The sequence below is a fragment of the Rhinoraja longicauda genome, chromosome 2 (genome assembly GCF_053455715.1).
Source record: "Rhinoraja longicauda isolate Sanriku21f chromosome 2, sRhiLon1.1, whole genome shotgun sequence".
Taxonomy (NCBI): Eukaryota; Metazoa; Chordata; class Chondrichthyes; order Rajiformes; family Arhynchobatidae; genus Rhinoraja; species Rhinoraja longicauda.
The window spans coordinates 84,744,486-84,764,148 of NC_135954.1; the positions used below are offsets into that span (position 1 = coordinate 84,744,486).

The 19,663-nt window shown below is 39.0% G+C and overlaps 1 protein-coding gene across 1 annotated transcript in view; it reads right to left on the bottom strand.

Moving 5' to 3' along the window:
• Positions 1–19,663, bottom strand: part of glcci1a (glucocorticoid induced 1a) — a 178,636-nt gene that overhangs the window by 55,687 nt on the left and 103,286 nt on the right. The window contains exons 4-5 of the mRNA XM_078422152.1: positions 15,742–15,858; positions 2,888–3,040 (exon numbers count right to left, since the gene is read on the bottom strand). Coding sequence (XP_078278278.1) covers positions 2,888–3,040; positions 15,742–15,858 — 270 coding nt within the window. The remainder of the gene's footprint in view (positions 1–2,887; positions 3,041–15,741; positions 15,859–19,663) is intronic.

Genomic DNA, 19,663 nt, shown 5'->3' on the forward strand with positions numbered 1-19,663 from the left:
TCCTGGTATAAATTAAAGTGTTGTAAGAACTCAGCAAGTCAGGTAGCATCCGAGGAGGGAATAGACAAACAACGTTTTGGGTCGGGATCTTTCTTTAACCCGATTAATTCTTGTCTCTTGGTAAACCTTTTCTGCACCTCTTCTGTCCAAAGCTTCCACATCTTTCCTATTGTGTGACACTAGAATTGCAAACAATAACCCAAAGGTGGCATAACTAAAGTTTTCTGCTGCCGCAACATGACTTTACAACTTACAATCAATGCTCCAATCATTGAATGCATGCATGCAAATAAATTGTAATCACCTTTTCCAATTGTGTTGTTGCTTTCATGGAGCTTTGTACTTGTACCCCACAATCTCTCTATCCTCAAGGTTCTACCATTTAATGTATACTTTGCTCTTACTTTTGATCTCACAGAGTGGAACATTTCACGCTTGTCCAGATTAAACTCCAGCTGCCATTTATCCACCCAAATTCCCACCAATCTGCATCTTGCCGAATCCTTCTATCGCTATCTTTCCTCACTATCCACAAATCTGTCAATTTGTGCAGTCTGCCAACTTACTAAATCAGTCTATCTGCATTTTCTTCCAACTCATTTATGTACATCACAAACAAGGTCTTGGCACCGATCTCTATGGATAATCACCGGTCATAAACCAACAGTCAGAATAACACCCATCCACCACTGCCCTCCATCTTCAATCGCCAAATTAATTTAAAATTCAATCTACCAAATGACCATGGATCCCATATGCCTTAATATTCTGGATTGGCTTACCACGAGGGACCTTGTCAAATGCTTCATCAAAATTTATGACAACATCCACTGACCTACTCACATCAATCATCTTTGTCACTCCTCAAAAAATCTCAATCAAGTTTGTAAGACAAGACAGATCTTCCCTGCACAGAGCCATTCTGACTATATCCAACAAGTCCATTCTTTTGCAAATGTGAGTAAATCCTAGCCCTAAGAACTGTCTCCAATAAGGCTCACCAGCATGCAACTTGCTGGATTATTCCTATTGGCCTTCTGAAATAAAATATTACTATTGACTATTCTCTAGTCCTCTCTGACTTTACCTGTGCTTTAGGAGAAGGACCCAGAAAATCTCCTCTCTTGCCTCCCTCAATAATCGGGGATACATCCCATCAGGCCCAAATGGGGTCTTATCCACCTTAATCATGGTCAAGAGACCCAACACCACCTCCTTCTTGATATCAATATGCTCCATAATATCAGCACCCCTCTCTGATCTGGTCCTTTTCCTTTGTTAATGTCGGTGAAGTACTTATTCACTACTTTGCCCACTTCCTCGGACTCCAAGTGCCAATTCCCTCTTTTATCCTCAAGTGGTCCCTAGCTACCTTCTTGTTTTCAATGTACGTATATGCCTTGCGATTTTCCTAAAACCTACTGGCCCAGGTCTGATTGCATGTTGTTGTTCTTTCCTTCTTCCTTCATATTCCTCAAAAACCTTGCCTGATTTGTTTTCTCAACCTTTCACGTCCTCTTTATTGTTTAGATTAATTTTACAGCATCTCTCTCATCCAAGGGAAGCATCATCATTTTGTAGAACTTGAGTCCAACTACTAACATGCCACATGCAAGTAACCAAGTATGAGATTCATTAAATGGCAACAGCATGTGTGTGCATTTTAAAAAATGGACATCGTGGGACTGAAATAAGAAAAAAAAATGAAATGAGGACAGAATGACAATTTAGAATTTTTACAGAAAATGAACATATTTTTAAAAAAAATAATACGAAATGAACAAGGCCATAAATTGAAGTCAAAGAATACATTGATCTCATTACACTATTCACCCACCCTGGAAAAATCTAGTACTTTGAATTTTCATCAAAATCCTATTATCCAAAGTAAAATTTCATGACTATTCTAATTTATAGATTTAATGCTTTTCTGGCTATGTATTTAACATACAATCTTAAATTTAAATCAGAAAGACCAGAAAGACCAACGTAATTAGCAAGTATTAATTAACTTGATTACCTAAAGTATTTTAAAGAACATGTCATGATAACTCAAGCTGATTAAATACGTAGTTGGTCACAAGGTAAGGGCAATAACAAACACCTGAAAAAACATTCTCACTAATTTTTAAAAAACAGACAACAAATGCTGTAATTAAATGATGTCACCACTGGGATTTAATACCCTCAAAGATTCTAACAGAATTTGGCCACCTGCAGAAAAATAGAGGCATATCAGTGACTGAAGTCATCTCTGCAGAAGACCAATATGACTCTCTGGCCACAGCACAATTAATTACACAGGTATTTAATCTCATGCCATAGCAGGTTATTTCAACCCAAGCAGTCAACCAGAACACGTCATCAAATTTCTCTGGGAAGTGTGGACGCCACTGAACATTTATTTCTCTCTTGTTTATTATATTGTTTACAGTCTACTATATTTACATATTCTGTTGTGCTGCAGCAAGTACGGATTTTATTGTTCTAACGGGGACATAGGACAATAAAACACTCTTGACTCTTTTGACCCACAGGCAGAACCAGATTGAGGGTGAATCATTATCCAAATGGCCCCATTGAGATAATTCAAATGTAGCACAGATATTTTTCTGAATATTTGTTAAAAACAGAAGCTTGATTGGGTTTTCGCAACCCTAAAAAAAGCCAAAATCGGTCTCCTGCCATTCTATTGAATACTCCCTTCGAAAAATTACTGAACCTTTCCTCTTGAAAATGCCGATAAGTTGGTGCTTTTCCAATAATTTGTTTCATTCCCAGGATTTACTTTTTCTTTTGCTCTTTATAATCTTTGCTTTCTTTGTAACCACAGTTCGTTATTCTAATGCAAAAGAACCTGCAGTTCAATGGCTGAATTTGCACTTACCCTTGATAGTTCTTCTTTTTCTCCATTGTCTTTAATAAACATTCTTTCTATCTCTTGATTTATGCCTTCAACACTGTTCTGGACCCGTGAAATTGCAGATTTTGAAACTGTTATATTTGACGCTGGACCTGTGATGAATCGCACTGCAGAAGCCTGTGAAAAGTACAATGAAAAAATCAGGAGCATCACTGTTAGTGTTCAAACATAGTAGTTGTAAATTTCTGCAAAAGGAGATATAAAAGATGAGATAGTAAAGACTGCAGATTCTGAAATCTCGATCAGAAAACAAAGTGCTGGAGAATCTCAGTGGGGCAGACAGTATCTGTGGAGGGACAAGAGCAGGAGAGGTAGAATAATGACTGCACTGTCCACTGAAAAGTACAATTTTGAATTTACAATGGTGTATGAATATAATCAACGACTTTAAATTGTATTGGATTATTCTCTTTGGGCCAATAACACCATCTAACAAGGACATTAGCAACTATCAATGATCAAACATATAATAACGGTATTGATGTGGGGTTATCGACTTAAAATCTGTTCTTAGCATTAAACTATACATTCACCACAGATCAAAGAGTCTGTAACCTTACCAATACTGACTCCAGACATTTTCACCAACTGCTCTGAGCATTTAATTAGCTCCCTAGAGTTCCCCTTTAACAGCAAATGTCAAATTACATTGTCATCTCCATGCTAAAAGTCTAAATCACATGGAGAAAAAAACCCACTCAGTTTTTACATTCCCTCGATGCAAAGACCAAGGCAGATTTTAAATAATTTATTACAAAATGTTCAGCCACATTTCAGTTGCTAAATATAGATAATAAAATGGATTAAATAAGAGAAAAATGTCATTTTGATACTAGTTTTCATCCAAAATGCACTGTTGTCTGTTCATTTCAGATAATCCTGAGGCCAATGCTTGTGAATACAGAGAAATGTGCAATACTTATTCCGGTCTGTTCATTTCAAATAATCCTGAGGCCAATTGCTTGTGAAAAGGTCTACCTTTTAAAAAAAGCTGATGTTATAGAAGTTAAAGTGGTATATTCTATAATGGAGTAAAGATCAGAACAATGTTATCAGAATTTCTGATGCTGATGATAAAATGAGTCTGAATTTTGCAGAGCAGCTGATCCCTCCACAAATGATGCTGACCACAGCCAGTGTTTGTATATGACTGGGGACCTCTGAGGAATCAAACCAAAGCAAAACAGACTGCAGTAATGGAACATTCACCACAAATAAGATGTTGAAGAAACAGATGGAAAATGTGATCTATAAGAGCTGTACAAATGACAATCACATCCTTTGCAAACTTTAAATGCATTGCTAAACCATCAAGATGGATACCATGTATTTTCTTACTTCCTCAAAATTGAAGATGGTTGTTTGAAGCAAATGCTACTTCCTTCCAAAAACTTCCCACATGAACACTGCTGGTTGTCGTGTTTAACATTAAGTTCTCCAATCGGTCTATAATTTGGATTGTTTCATGAATAGAGTTAATTGAATGCAAGAAATATGTGGTGGTAACAACAACAACAAAAAATCCAGGTGATTATTCCTTTTCCTCGTTTTTTGATAAATGAACCTTCTTCAAACCCAGGACCTACCACAAAAGAAATCCACAGGGTGATCAAGTTTCTGAATTTATCATCGTATTATTTATTTCGCTATAGGTAAATTAAAACGCAGTACTTTCTGAGAAGACTGCAGTCATTTCCCCTTGAGTTGCTATTTGTCGCTGGTAATTAAGGACAAGAGGCAATCAGGGAGTGAGTCCATTTTAGAAAGAAACCAATCATAATCTTTTACAACCTGTGTTTTTGTCACCATGTACCAATTGCTATACAATGGAAGGCCTGTTGAAAACATTGTGAGAATGTAAATCTAATGAAACCCCTCCCCAGCACCCAGAACAAACCAGTATTAACTAAAATTACATTCAAATTACCTTTCACGTCATTGACAGAATGTTATAATTTTTATTCAGTGCAATGAACTCAAGATGATGGCACAGTGTGGTTTGCATTTAATCATGTAAGCAACATTTGGAGAGAAACATGTGGAGAGCAGCTCTTCAATACTCTAACCAATCTCACACAAGCAAACTCCTATTCAAATGTTTGATTGATAATCACAAATCAAATTGGTATGCTGCATAGCTGCTGGGAAAACTCCATGGATTTAATTCCTTCAGCTTCCAGGATGCTGAAGAGATTTGTAGTTAGTTTTAAAATTCCACAAGATTTTTAATTGATCTATTTAACCAAAATTAAAGTCGCAATATGACAATAGGTTGAATTTATCAATTCAGCTGCAGTAAAAATCCAGAGACCGAGGACACCCAAGGTGAAATCTGGAGAGTGCAAGAATCTGCAACAAAACAAAAATGGCTGGAAGAACTCTGTAGGTCAAGCAGCCCCTGTGGAGGCAAAGGGATGACCAGTATTTCAGGTAGAGATCCGGCATCAAGTCTGAGAGTGTAGATGGAAAATAGCCAGTATTTAGAAGTGAGAGAGCAGCAAGGTAGAGGCTGATAGGTGATGGGTGGAAACAGATTTTTTTTTTTTTAAATAGAAGATTGTTCAATAGGAAATGATAACTACAATTCTTTTGAATTGTTGACTTATATACAGCAATTTATTTTTCACTAAAACAGCAATCACACTGGACAGAGAGCATGGTTCTATTGGACCTTGTGCTATGTGAAAGGTGCCAGAGTTCACCAAGTCATGGTAAAGTTATATTTATTCAACAAATCAGTGACATTAATGCACAGAAAGGAAGCTGGTGAAAGTGCATCAAATGAAGTCTCTTACTTGAATAATAGATTCCATCCACCCCTTCAGCAATTAAAAAAATAAATAATCGCAGGAACATTCCAGCTGTCATCAAAGAAAATAATTGAATACGAAGTCCAAGAAAAAGAACTTTGAAATCCATTCTCTTAACTCCTTTCATCTTTGAAGACCCTCTTTCAGATCCAGTTCTCTAACCAAGCATCTGGCCTCCACTCCAATGCCAAGAAAAAACTACTTGGAGTGGAGGCCAGATGCTTGGTTAGAGAGCTGGATCTGAAGGAGAGTCTTCAAATATGAAAGGAGTCAAGAGAATGGGTTTCAAAGTGTGGAACTTTGACAGCTGACTTACCATCTTTTATTAAGAGCTAAAGACAAAAGATGCACCAACTCAAAACAAGTTAATGGTGGACTGAGATTACAGAAAAAGACCATGAGCCATAACTAGGATATCAGCTCAGAGAGCATGGAAACCAGCTGTTCGGCCCAACATGTCAACAGGGGTTAGGGTTGTAACAGCTTAAGGATAAGGGGGAAGTCTTTTAGGACCGAGATGAGAAAACATTTCTTCACACAGAGAGTGGTGAGTCTGTGGAATTCTCTGCCACAGAAGGTAGTTGAGGCCAGTTCATTGGCTATATTTAAGAGGGAGTTAGATGTGGCCCTTGTGGCTAAAGGGATCAGGGGGTATGGAGAGAAGGCAGGTACAGGTTACTGAGCTGGATGATCAGCCATGATCATATTGAATGGCGGTGCAGGCTCGAAGGGCCGAATGGCCTACTCCTGCACCTATTTTCTATGTTTCTAAAATGTTCACTCTAAGCGAGACCCATTTTTTCACAATTACCTCATATCCCGATAAACATTGACTAACATACACCTGTCCAAATGTCTTTCGAACATTGATATTGTAACTACCTCAACTACTTTCTCTGGCAGCACGTTCCATATTTCCACCATACAGTTTGAAAAAGTTGGCCCCCAGGTTCCCTTTACTTCTTTCTCCTCTCACCATAGACGTATGGCCTCTAATTCTTAATTCCCCCATCCTGGAAAAAAGACTGCGTTAATCCTATCCATTCCCCTCGAGATTTTATACTCCTCCATGTTCACCCCTCAACCTCCTGCTCTCCAAGGAATAAAGTCCTTGTCTGCCTGATATATTCCTATAGCTCAAGCCATCGAGTCTTGGCAACATGCTCGTAAGACTTGTCTGCATTCTTTCCAGCTTAATTTCATCCTTCCTATGGCAGGGGGAATTAAAACTGAACAGTACTCACTGGCGGCTTCACCAAGATCGTGTACGTGTAACACAACATCTCAACTTGGTAGGCTGATCCGGAAGATGAAGATGCACGGAATCCACAGCGAATAGTATACATGGGAAATAAATCAGCTACAGAAATGAGTGGAGCAATGGCAGATGGAGGTTAATCAAGCAAGTGTGAAGTGTTCTTGGGAAGATCGAATCCAAGGGGAAAGTATTATTTAATGGCAAGACTCTTAACAACCTTGAAGTACAGAGGGATCTTGAGGGCAAAATCCATCGCTCCCCAAAAGTGGCAACACAAGTAAATAGAGTGGCAAGAAGTCATATGATATGCTTGCCTTCATTGGTTGAGGCATTGAGTATAAGATTAGGTACTACTGGAATATTGTGGCATTTAAGAGGCTTTTGGATTGGCACATGGATATGAGGAGAATGAAGGGATATGGATCATGTGCAGGCAGAGAAAATAAGGTTTTCCTTGGCATCATGTTTGGCATGGACATTGGGGACTGAAAGGCCTGTTCCTGTGCTGTACTGTTCTGTGTCAAACGTGGGTTTGTTCATAAACCATTGAAGGTTGACATGCAGGTTCTGCAAGTAATTAGGAGGTAAACAATATCTTGGCCTTAATTCCAAGAGGATTTGGCAACAAGAATAGAGACATCATTCATAATTATATTCAACCCTCGTGAGACTGTACCAGAACAATGTATGTAGATCTGGTCTCCCAATTGAAGGAGGGATATACATGCAACAGAAGGAATGCAATGATTGGTTTGTTCACAAGGAGTGATCAAGCAGATTGGGTCTATATTCTCTCAGGTCCACTGGGACGAGGTTATCTTATTGAAATGTAGAAAATTCTTATGGGATTTGTTGGTTCCCTGGGGCGTACAGAACCAAGGGTCTCAGTCTCACTCTCAGAATAAATTAGGAAATAATTTATTCACACAATGGGAGTGAATCTTTGGAATTCTCTAACCAGGTGGTTGTCTGTCACAAGACCTATCCAAGCAGTAAATCAAGGGATATGTTTTCAGGCAAATTATACTAAAATCAAAGATTTCTCAAGATCCTATGAACAGTGGAGCAGGTTTAATGGGCCAAATGACCCACTCCTGCTTCTAAGGTATCACAAAATGCTGGAGTAACTCAGGTCAGGCAGCAACTGGGAGAGAGGGAATGGTGACGTTTCCGGTCGAGACCCTTCTTCAGACTGAAGGGTCTCGACCCGAAACGTCACCCATTCCCTCTCTCCTAGATGCTGCCTGACCTGCTGAGTTACTCCAGCATTTTGTGATACCTTCGATTTGTACCAGCATCTGCAGTCATTTTCCTACACTACTCCTGCTTCTGTTCTCATCTTCTCATCGCTGAAGTAAGCATCATCATAGATTTTGAAGTAGGCACTCTTTGAGGTGAAAAGATTAAATAGTTGAATTGAGCCACTGGGGGTTATAAATAGCCTATGATGGGAGTTAGCTTGCAGATGAAGTTGATTGCAGTGTTAAAGGTTGCAGTGGGTGTCAAGGACAAAGGCTGTAATCTTCCAAATGTTTAACTGGAAAAGACTGGGGATCATTCGAGACTGAATAGCTTGCCAACAATGAGGTGCTTAAGTAATCAAATTGGGTGATGGAGACAAAGATGAGTGCCATTCAGAATCTTCCTTGTAAATACATTTGATTATCCTTTAAATGTTAATCTCAACAACTACTGCTAGGGAAGCAATTCATTTTCATTCAACCTTCTGTAAATTTGTACTAATTTCTGCTTTTATATTTTAAGCACCATCTACAGTCTCTTGCAGGATCTTTGATAGGGCAGCCAGTAAAAGTTGTCAGCTCACATGTTTCCACAATATTGTGAAACCATCTGAAAAAGGATCCCGACCCAAAACATCACCTCTCTACATTCTCCAGAGATGCTGCCTGACCCACAAAGTTACTCCAGCACTTTGTATCTGTTTATTATAAATCTCTTGGTTGCTGTCACGTTGCTTTGTCTCCTTTTGAAAACAAAATAGACTTAGGCCTAACCCCTTCTTCAGAGTATAACACTGCGTCTTTCTGTGGCCTTGAATTGATGTTAGTAGCAACAATGGATATTCAGTACTGGTCGGTGTCACTGAGTAAAACTGATACCAACTCTATCCATACAATCCCAGTTAATCTGTGATGTTATTAGGTTACCATGGAAGTCCTGTTGCAGCAGGGGCTGCATTTTTGCAATATTTTCCCAACAGTATCTAAACAAAAGTATTTTTAAATTTAAAAAACATCTTTCTGTATAAAGCTTTCCCTTCACCCCGTGAATATTTTACTTTTTGAACCACAATATATTGTGAATCCTAACACAAAATGGAGGAGGATCTCAGCGGGTCAGATAGCATCTGTAGAGGCAATGGAAAGTTGATGTTTCAGGTCAGGACCATTGTGTCTCCATAATGTTAATCATATTTTCTAGCTTTGGCTTCTTTGTTTTTGAACCAGGGGCCACAGTCTAAGAATAAAGGGGAGGCCATTTAAAACTGAGGTGAGAAGAAACTTTTTCACCCACAGAGTTATGAATTTGTGGAATTCTCTGCCACAGAAGGCAGTGGAGGCCAATTCACTGGATGAATTTAAAAGAGTTAGATAGAGCTCTAGGGGCTAGTGGAATCAAGGGATATGGGGAGAAGGCAGGCACAGGTTACTGATTGTAGATAATCAGCCATGATCACAATGAATGGCGGTGCTGGCTCGAAGGGCCAAATGGCCTCCTCCTGCACCTATTTTCTATGTTTCTATGTTTACTGTCATATTCTACAATCAGTCAGTTTGTTGCCTGCCATGGACCCCCTACAAATAGCTATTAATTCAGTCCCATTTGACGAATAAAGTGAAAATCCGTGCGTCAAAATCCAATAAACACTTGTGGGCTGCTTTGTCAGAAATGTTATTCGCCATTCCATTAGCACTGCCATTATTCTGGTGAATCATTACTGATATTTTCCATAAGTTTAATATTATACCTACAATGGTGAGCATAAAATTGTGTATAATTTAACTGCTCCGTTCATCTCTAAAGGCTGATAGCCTTCAGTTTTCTACATCTTTAAATTCCAGAAGTGTTTACATCATTCACAATCCTCAGATTAGAAAGATAGATTAACAAATACTCCATTTGTTAGCTAATGATGGTTTGTTGTGAAGCAAGCACACATTCGTTGAGATGGCAATAGTTGCTCAATAGTTTGAGCCTTCATCCTCCAGGAACCTGCAACAAACCCATCCCAGTTACTGAAGTATGAACCCTGCAAGTGAATGGGGATTACTGGCCAAGGCATGTCCTGGCATGTCGATACACTTCATGTGTCCTGAAATCACCTTGTGTAATTTAACTATCAAATTTAACAACTCCCTTTGTATAAATTGCATAATGTATTTGTATGTTCTTTCAACTTTATTTCATTAAACCAATTCTACATAATTTAAACTAGCATAAATATTCACCCAACAAAACTATCTTGCTCTTTAAGACTACTGAAGGACACAGGAGGGATTCAGCAGCATACAAACTCAAGGCCCTCCTATCTTATGAACGCTCTAAGTCACCAAGAATCACGACACCCCAGAATATTAATAATTCACTGGCCTGTTTTGAAAATAAGACTTAAGCATGTTTGTCCTTTGAAGACACGCACATTTCTTGTTGTGGCAAGGCGATGGAAATGTAATTTGTGGAATGCAACTGATCGGGTTTAAATTGCATTGATTGCAAGTTTGAACAAAAGCTCCAGGATGTAGATTTATTATTTTTGAATAGCACAGAGAAATTTTAAAGATCATCATCTTGGACAGTTTAACCATGGTTATTCACTTCTTTTCAGTTAACTTAATAAAGTCAGGATGTTGTAAAGTGCGGAGTCTTGTGAAAGAAATATCCCTTTATAATTTGGGAACAGGCCCAATTATACAGAAGATTTAATGTTAGGGATTTTCTAAACACAACTGAGAATGTTAAAGGGAGATTTAACAGAAATATTAATAATCCTTAATGATGTGGCAAAATGAAAAGGAACAAAGAAAGATCTTGAAGTACATTGCCACCTTTCACAATCTTCTTATGCTCCTTCACAAGTGAAGCAATACTGAACCAGCATCACCACTGTCAAAAAAGGAAAAACCTACATCAATCCCAATCCAACTCAATTTATAAATTCACAGATGACACCACCATAGTGCGATGGATATCAAATAATGACGAGACGGAGTAGAGGAAGGAGAATAAAACCTTGTAACCTGGTACCAAGACAACAACCTTTCCTTCAATGTCAGCAAGACTAAGCAGATTGTGATCGACTTCAGGAAGCAAAGTGATACACATACCCTTACATACATGATGGAGCCGAAATCGAGATAGGTTGAAAGCTTCAAGTTCTGAGGAGTAAATATCACCAGCAGCTTGTCCTGGACCAGCCACATTGAAGCTATGGCCAAGAAAGCCCATAAACACCTCTACTTCCTTGGAAGACTTAGGATGTTTGGCATGTCCCAACTACTCTCACCAACTTCTACAGATGCGCCACAGAAAGCATTTTATCGGGATGCATTACAGCATGGTTTGGGAACAGCTCCATCAGAACACAAGAAATTGCAGAGCCAAGTCCATCATGCAAACCAGCCTCCTTTCTATTGACTCCATCTACACTTCACGTCTCGGCAAGGCCACCAGCATAATCAAGAACCACTCTCATCCCGGTCACTCCCTCTTATCCCATCAGTCCCATCAGGCAAGGTACATAAGTGTGAAAATGCATACCTCCAGATTTAGAATTTACTTTAGACTTTAGAGGTGCAGCATGGAAACTGTATCTCTCATGGAAACTGTGGACTTTGGCCCGTCAAGCCACTAGATCACTCTGTATATTAGCACTATCCTGCACACTAGGGATAATTTACAATTTACAGAAGCTAATTAACCTACAAACTTATATGTCTTTGGAGTGTGGGAGGAAACCAGCTTTTATCAGGTAACTGAACCATCCCATCACCAACAAGGGAGAAGTCCTGACCTACCAGCTGCTGCATTGGAGAACATCAGCCTCTTTCTTTTATTTGACTTTACCTTGCACTAAACTTTATTCCCTTATCCTGTATCTGTACACGGTGGACGGCATAATTGTAATCATGTATAGTCTTTTCGCTGACAGGATAGTATGCAACAGAAAAGCTTTTCACTGTACCTCAGTACACGTGACAATAATAAACCAAACTAAAATCTGCTCTTTTTTTAAAAAGAATGTTTGCCATAAAATATTATTCTCCATTTGCAGAAATGCAAGAACTTCCTTTCTTCTCCCCTTGAAAAACAAATCACAGGACCTTTCACATTCATCTGCAATGAACAGGCAAGGCCTGCAGCAATGCTTCTGCAGTGGCAGGAGAAAGCACGGGATCAAATATCTGCATTAGTAACCCCAGAGAATCAATTTAATGTGATTTGTTCAGAAATGTGAATGGTAAGGTATGAACGGCAGAAGAGGTATTCCATCTTGGAATGGTAATTACCAAATGTTGATGAAGCAGAAAACCAAACATTCTTCCAAAAGGAAATGTGATAATTATTTTGGAAAAATATTAATGGATAGGATGAACAAGCAATTTTGAAATTAACTGAGATGGTACATAAGGTTGGGTACCCAGTTCTATAACTACTCTGCAACTTTCTAATACCAGTGGGTGTCCATAATTTATTTATAAAACAGTACATTCTAGAATTTTAAACAAAAACAATAAATGCTGGAGATTCCCAACAAGCCAGGAAAAAAAAGAAGCAGAATCATTGTTTCAGGGTGGAAATGCTTTGCCAGTTCTGCATCCCAATATTTTCTATTTTTGTTTTAGATTTCTAACAACTACAGTTTAAAAAAAATTTTACTTTACAGAATTTGAATAAAGACAAACAAAACCTTAGCTGATGAACAAAAGATAAATCAACACTAAAATAAAGCAAGTGATTTGTAGAGAGGAGCATGGGGAAGATTTTATTACTGTCTAATCCACGAGGGATTGTATCCATTTACACATAAACAAGTTGGTCTGAATTAGCAATTTTAATAAATTCTATCATGAGCTCTTTCTCAAAATCTGGTTATTTTCCAAAGCCTCCAGCAGACATTTGTGTAACTATAGCCAGATTTATTTTGGTGACCGGATATGCACTTTATAAGTGGAACGATTCAGGGAGATTAAACTGAGTTTTCTATGTTAAGCAAAAAGAATAGCTGCTCCCAAAGGCCAAGGTTTCTTCAGTAGGCGAGGAACACATTTCTGTGTGCAATTGTAAACTGTTCTACTGAGGTTTACTCTGTTATGGAAATACCTCAAACAAAAGGAAGCCTGTGAATCCTTTTTTTGTTGTTGTTTTTATCCTTTATCGTTTACATGAAAAAAGGAGTTACTAGTATCAGTGTTGAACAATGGGGAATACTACATTTTCCATCCATATTTGTGTCACGGTTTGTGTTATGCATTCCCACAAAGATTTATCACAGACATCTCACTACTGCAGCAGTCTGAAATCCCTATCATACAGAGCACTTTCCCTTAAGCAGTCATTCGATGCAAATTTGCGCTGTGATTATTGCCGGTTTAATTAATGTCACGTAGAACCACAATACCATGAAAATGACAGATGTTCATCTGGTTCTATATGTCTTCATGAACTGAACTCAAGCAGAAGTCTTAGAATTAAGAAGTGCTTTAACTTAGTGTCACTCAGTTCCTTTGGTAATCTTTTATAAACATATGCTGTAAAATAATGGCTTCATTTATGAGCACCAAACTGCAAACTCCGAGGTTAATTAAATATCTTTCTCCCTCAGTATATCCAGGTATCAGAAGTAGCATTGTTTAATATATTCGCATTACGCATGAATGAAATGTATTCATGTACTGTGTCTGAAGCCTCAGTTTGACAAACAACCGTGTTATTTAACTCTACCATATGGACCTCTGCATGCAAAGCACACAGCTGCCTGAGGTGGACTAACGCTACATAGTCTTTTCCTCAAATCTTTAAGCCAACCACAAAGAGGTGCACCAAAATAATTCACAATATACAAGAACTAAATGACAATGAAGTATATTGTGTGGACACTATCAATGTTAATTTATACATTTTTTTCTGAAATAACTAGATTAAACATTTGGCAAGACCTGATTACTAGTTTGTGGGTGGAATCATGCATAATCTCAAAAAAGGTTCTTTTATTGGGAATAATGTATAAAGCATCTGCCAACATCACCTGATTTACTGACAACAAGGAGCGATTTACATCGATGTGCATCGCTTCAAAATTATAATCAGGAAATTTATCGAAAAACAATTTCCAGTTAATGCATGGAACATTCCAGGTTTTTAAGCAAGCTATTGTGGTCAATGAAATGGTTACTAAATTGTTAACATGGATATTCTGTATAGCAAAATTCATCAGCCTGGTAACTCCAGTTTAATTTCAACATCTTTGGTCCTGATTTTAGGTAACCAGGACTTGAGTTGTTTACGTGCTTAATAAACCTACCTTGCATATTTCATCAAAATTTGCTTCTCAAGCAGCCTTTAAATCTTATTAATATGCAAATACGGCTCCAGGCTGGTGATGCTTTAAGATAAACTCAAGGAAAGAAATTCCAAGATGCCATTTTTTAGTTTTTCTTGTAGCAACAGGCTGCCCCGGTGGATCTGATCGTTGTACTCTCTTTGGAGCAGATATTTCTTCTGTATTCTCACATCTAAAAACTTGGTTGGCAGTTCTTAGCAAAACTGCTTTATGACAAAGTTTGCCTTGTTACAAGCTGAGGCTAGAGTACAATATTTTTGGTTTTAGAGAAGCAAGTTGATAGGAGTTTGTCCATTTTTTGGGGGAGTGGGGGGGAAGCTACCCTCTGACTAAAATGGCCTTAAAATTTATTAAAAGCAGCTGTCACAAGTGTCACAACTCAGAGCTGCTGCCTCACAATGTCAGAATGGGGTTTGAATCTGATCTTGGATGCTGTGTGTGTGGAGATTACCCGTTCTCCCTGTGACCTTGAGAGTTTCCTCCAAATGCTCCAGTTTCCTTCCACATCCCAAACGTGTGCGAGTTTGTGGGTTAATTGGCTTCTGTCAATGCCCCAGTAGGGAGCGGATGCAAAAGTGGGAATACTGTACAAAGAACTAATGAGAATGGGTGATCGATGGTCAGCGTAGATTCAGTGGGGGGAAGGGCCCGTTTCGTGTTGTAGCTTTCAATCAATCAATTATGATTCAGTGCTTAAGCACTCAGTATTTACTCTGAAGTTACCTTCATTTTTTAAAACGCATAATTGATATCATAGCTAAGACCAAACAAAAAGAACCTAATGGTTGTGGCTGTTCACAGGAAAATCAGTTGTGAGATTGTAATGTAAAACCATAAATACACCAAAACCAAAATAAAATAAAAAATGCTGCAAATGCATAGTATCTAAAGGGAAAAGATCTGTTAAAGATTGTTGTCAGAACTATTAAAATTGATGACATCCTTCATTCCAAATGTTAGCATTGTATTCAACAGGCTGCTGAATGTTTACAACATTTTTGGCTTTTATTTTGCATCAGAAACCATTTATCTTTGTTGGAACAAGTCACTGTGCTCAAAGCATGCAATGGGCACACAAATTACCTCAAGAAATGGTTGCACAGGCAAGAGGAGAACACAACCAATTGTGACTATTTTCCTCCACATACAATGTTCCCTGGCCACTTACCTGAGACTGATTGATAGCAGTGTGATTGCCGTGGAGTGGAGACTGACGTTCCTTCTCCTTATTGTGCCGACTGCTTTGTTTACTGCGCTGCAGCTGCTGCCTTAGTTTGGCGATTTGCTGTAATGAAACAAAGAAAAAAAACACTAAATAAGAATCTCTGACAACATTCTTCTTAGCACAAATATTGATAATATTTGGATCAAGACCACAGACCCATGGGCACGTTGTCCTCTGTCACCTGGGTATCTGAGACATGTGCAGTTCCACTCCGCCAATACCATCAAAAACAAGCCACTGAAAAATTATCAGTCCCAGCAAAGGGTTTGACCAGAATGGATCAGAACCCTTCCTTTAAAATTTCCTTAGATGCGCGAGCTCAGGTGGAGTCCAGCAGAAAAGATATTTTAACGTCATACAGAGAAACAGGCTCTTCACCCCACAACCCTCTCTGTGATAAAGTTGACCCTCAGGTTCCCATTAAATCTTTCCCCTCTTACTTTAAACCTATGTCCTCTGGTTCTTGAATCCCCTACTCTGGGTAAATGACTGTGCATTCACCCTATATATTCCGATCTTATACACCTCTATATGATCACTCCTTGGTCTCGTGCACTGCGAGAAAGTCCTCGCCTGACCAACCTCCCCCGATAACTCAGCTCCTCAAGCAATATTTCGTAAATCTTCTCTGCACTGTTTTCAGCTTAATGGCATTCTTAATATGGTGGCCAAAACGGAACACTATACTGCAAATGCAGCCTCACCAACATCTTATACAATTATAGCATAATGCCCCAACTGCTATACCCAATACCCTGACTGAAGCCCAATGTACTAAAAGCCTTCTGGGCCATTCTATCTACTTGTGATGCATTTTTCAGGGAATCGTGTACCTGTACTCCTAGATCCCTCTGCTCTACAACACTTCACAGGGCATTTCTAACAGCAGGAAATAAGTTCTTCTTGAATGTGGCGATAGGTGCTTTCAAGCTTTTGTATCTTGATGGGAGAGGGGAGATGACTGTAGTGTAAGTGGTCAATGATTAGGTTGGCTGCTTTTCCGAGGTAGCCCGAAGAGTAGACAGAGTTGATGATGGGGAAAGGGGTTGGGAGTTTGCATGATAGACTGGGATGTGTACACAAGCTGTGATGCCTCCAGATGGGATACAATCTATTGTGCATCTGTCTACCCGCAGTAACCTTTCACCCTCATGCTTACGTATACTTCTGCCATCATTATTTTTTTAATTGTGTGAATTCGAAAACATTAAATTCTTAGGGAAAAGTTGGCTTACCTCGATCTTAAATAGACAATTAATTAAAAGAATGACCCCCCCAATTCTATAATTTTCCACTAGAAACCTCCATTCTCCACATCCACTTTGACTGTAAAGACGGTCACAATCTTACATATTTCAGCCAAGTCCCTTGTTCCTATACAAGCCCAGCTTGTCCAACCTTTTCTCAAAGATAAACCACGGATTTCAGGTACTAATCTAGTTTATCTCCCTTAAACTGCTTTCAAAGCATAGACATCCTTCTTACAAATGTGGTCTCACTAATGCCCCGTGTTTCAAAGCCAAGACTTTATGACCTTTGTGTGGAATATTTCAATTCAGCTAACATTCTGTTAGCTTTTTTAATTACTTGCAGTACATGCTTTTGCAAGTCATGCACGAGAAACCCACATCCCTCTGCTTCTCTGCTCTGCAACCTCTCACCTTTTAGATAATCTGTTTCTTTATATTTTTCTCCACCAAAAACAAACATTTTCCATCATGATTCTCCATTTTCACAGTCTTTGCTCATTTACTCATCTATATGGCTTTGTAGCCTCCTTATGTCTCTTCACAACTTTCCTTATTTTTACGTTATCAGCAAATTTAGCAGCCGTGCTACCTGTGCGTCGTTCACATTTATCCAACTTGAACAAAATGGAAGTCCCAGCACGAAGCAGTGTGTCAATCACTCATTACATCTTGTCAGCCATAAAAAAATCCCATTGTTATCCATTCTCTGTATCCTGTTAGCCAGCCAGCCAATCCAACCAAGAAGTTACCTTCTTTACCATGAGAGGACACAATGTGCTGAAGTAACTCAACAGATCAGGCAGCATCTCTGGAGAACACGATAGGTGGCGTTTTGGGTCGAGACCATTCTTCAGACTGAATCGACCCAAAACTTCACCTATCCATGTTCTCCCGATATACTGTCTGACCTGCTGAGTTACTCCAGCACTTTGTACCCTTTGGTATATTAACCAGCATCTACAGTTCCTGGTTTCTACTCCATCATGAGCTTATGGAAATCCACAACAAGCTTTGATGTGGGACCTAATCAAATGCCTTTTGAAATCTAATTACAGAACAACCACGGGTTCTCCTTTATCCACAGCATATGGTACATTTGCGAAGAATTCCAGTTAATTAGTCAATACAATTAGCTGGGCACAACTTAATATTTCAGAATGGTCAAATGTCATGTACCAGGTTTACTGGTCACCAAGTGGTTAACCCTATCCTCCTGTGAGACCTTTAGCTGGATTTCGAGCCTAGTAGAAGGCTTGCTGTCCATGCATCATAAGCACCATCAGGACGGTTTATTAAGCTTTCTTTTAGCCACAACTACATCCTTTTTCAAATTAATTTTACAGCTTCATCGTAGATTTATAATGCGGTTGAGTAAAGGCTTTTCTGTTGTAATGTCTGAGAGCTCCAAATTATGAAGGGATTGTCTGCACATTTCCAGCATGTTGCAAAATATATGATGGAATCTGCATTGATTGCAGACCCTAAAGACCAAAGCACTTCAGTTCCTTGATCAGGCAGAGGAGTCCTGTCTGAAGCTGCCGTCTGGAGAATCCCCAGTGATGTGAATGAACAGTAGAGGCATTTGCAGATCAATATTCATCAGTTAACCATCAAGCCAGGCCTTACTTCACACACTCAGTTATTACAATATGCAGTCTTCTGAAAACAGAGTAATGTTTTTTTTTTTTGTTTGGACTTCTGATAAAACACAGAATACTCACCAAGCAGTTCATTATACACGAGAAAAACAATACAATTCCCTGGTGCGCAGGCCTTATATGGATGTGGAAATAACTGGCTATTCCACATGTGTAATTTGTTTACACAAAAGGCACATTTAGAGGAATTATGTTCAAAACAAAATAATCTATGTTTAAAATGAAAACAGAATTTGCTGAAATTAGGCAGAAGCTCAGGCAGCTTGTGGGGAGAGAGAGAAATGGATCTAGAGTTTCAAGTCAATGTCCTGAGAAAAGTTAAACATTAAGAATGTTTTCAATTGCAGGGAGATGCAGTAGGAACAAAACGGAAGATCTGTGGTAAAATGGAAGGTAGGTGAGAATGAATGACTTAAATAACAGTGGAGCCAGTTGAAAAAGGCTGAAGACCAATGAATGACAAAATTGATGTTTGGGACAGACCTAAATAGAGGAATCAAGTGAAATCTGCAAATTCCAAAGTACAGGACACCACATCACGCACACTAAAATGCAGCACAATAAACTGGAAGTGAATTACTTCCTCACCTGTTGGAGGGGAATTGGTCCCATGAATGCAGGAAGGGAGAAAGTAAAAGGGCTGATGTTGCTAGGCCTGCAGTAGGGAAGGGCTGCGAGAAGTGGAGTGGTATTAGTGGAAATGCCAAAGGGCCAGAATGTCAGATGTTTCCTTCAGAATGCCTCAAATGAAGGGGAGAGAAAGAACTGCCCAGAGGGGAAGGAGAGGGGTGGCACGGTGGCGTAGTGGTAGAGCTGCTGCCTTAAAGCACCAGAGATCCAGGTTGGATCCTGACAACGAGTGCTGTCTGTACGGAGTTTGTACGTTCTCCGCGTGACATGTGTGGGGTTTTCTCCGGTTTCCTCCCACACTCCAAAGACTTGCAATTTTGTGGGTTA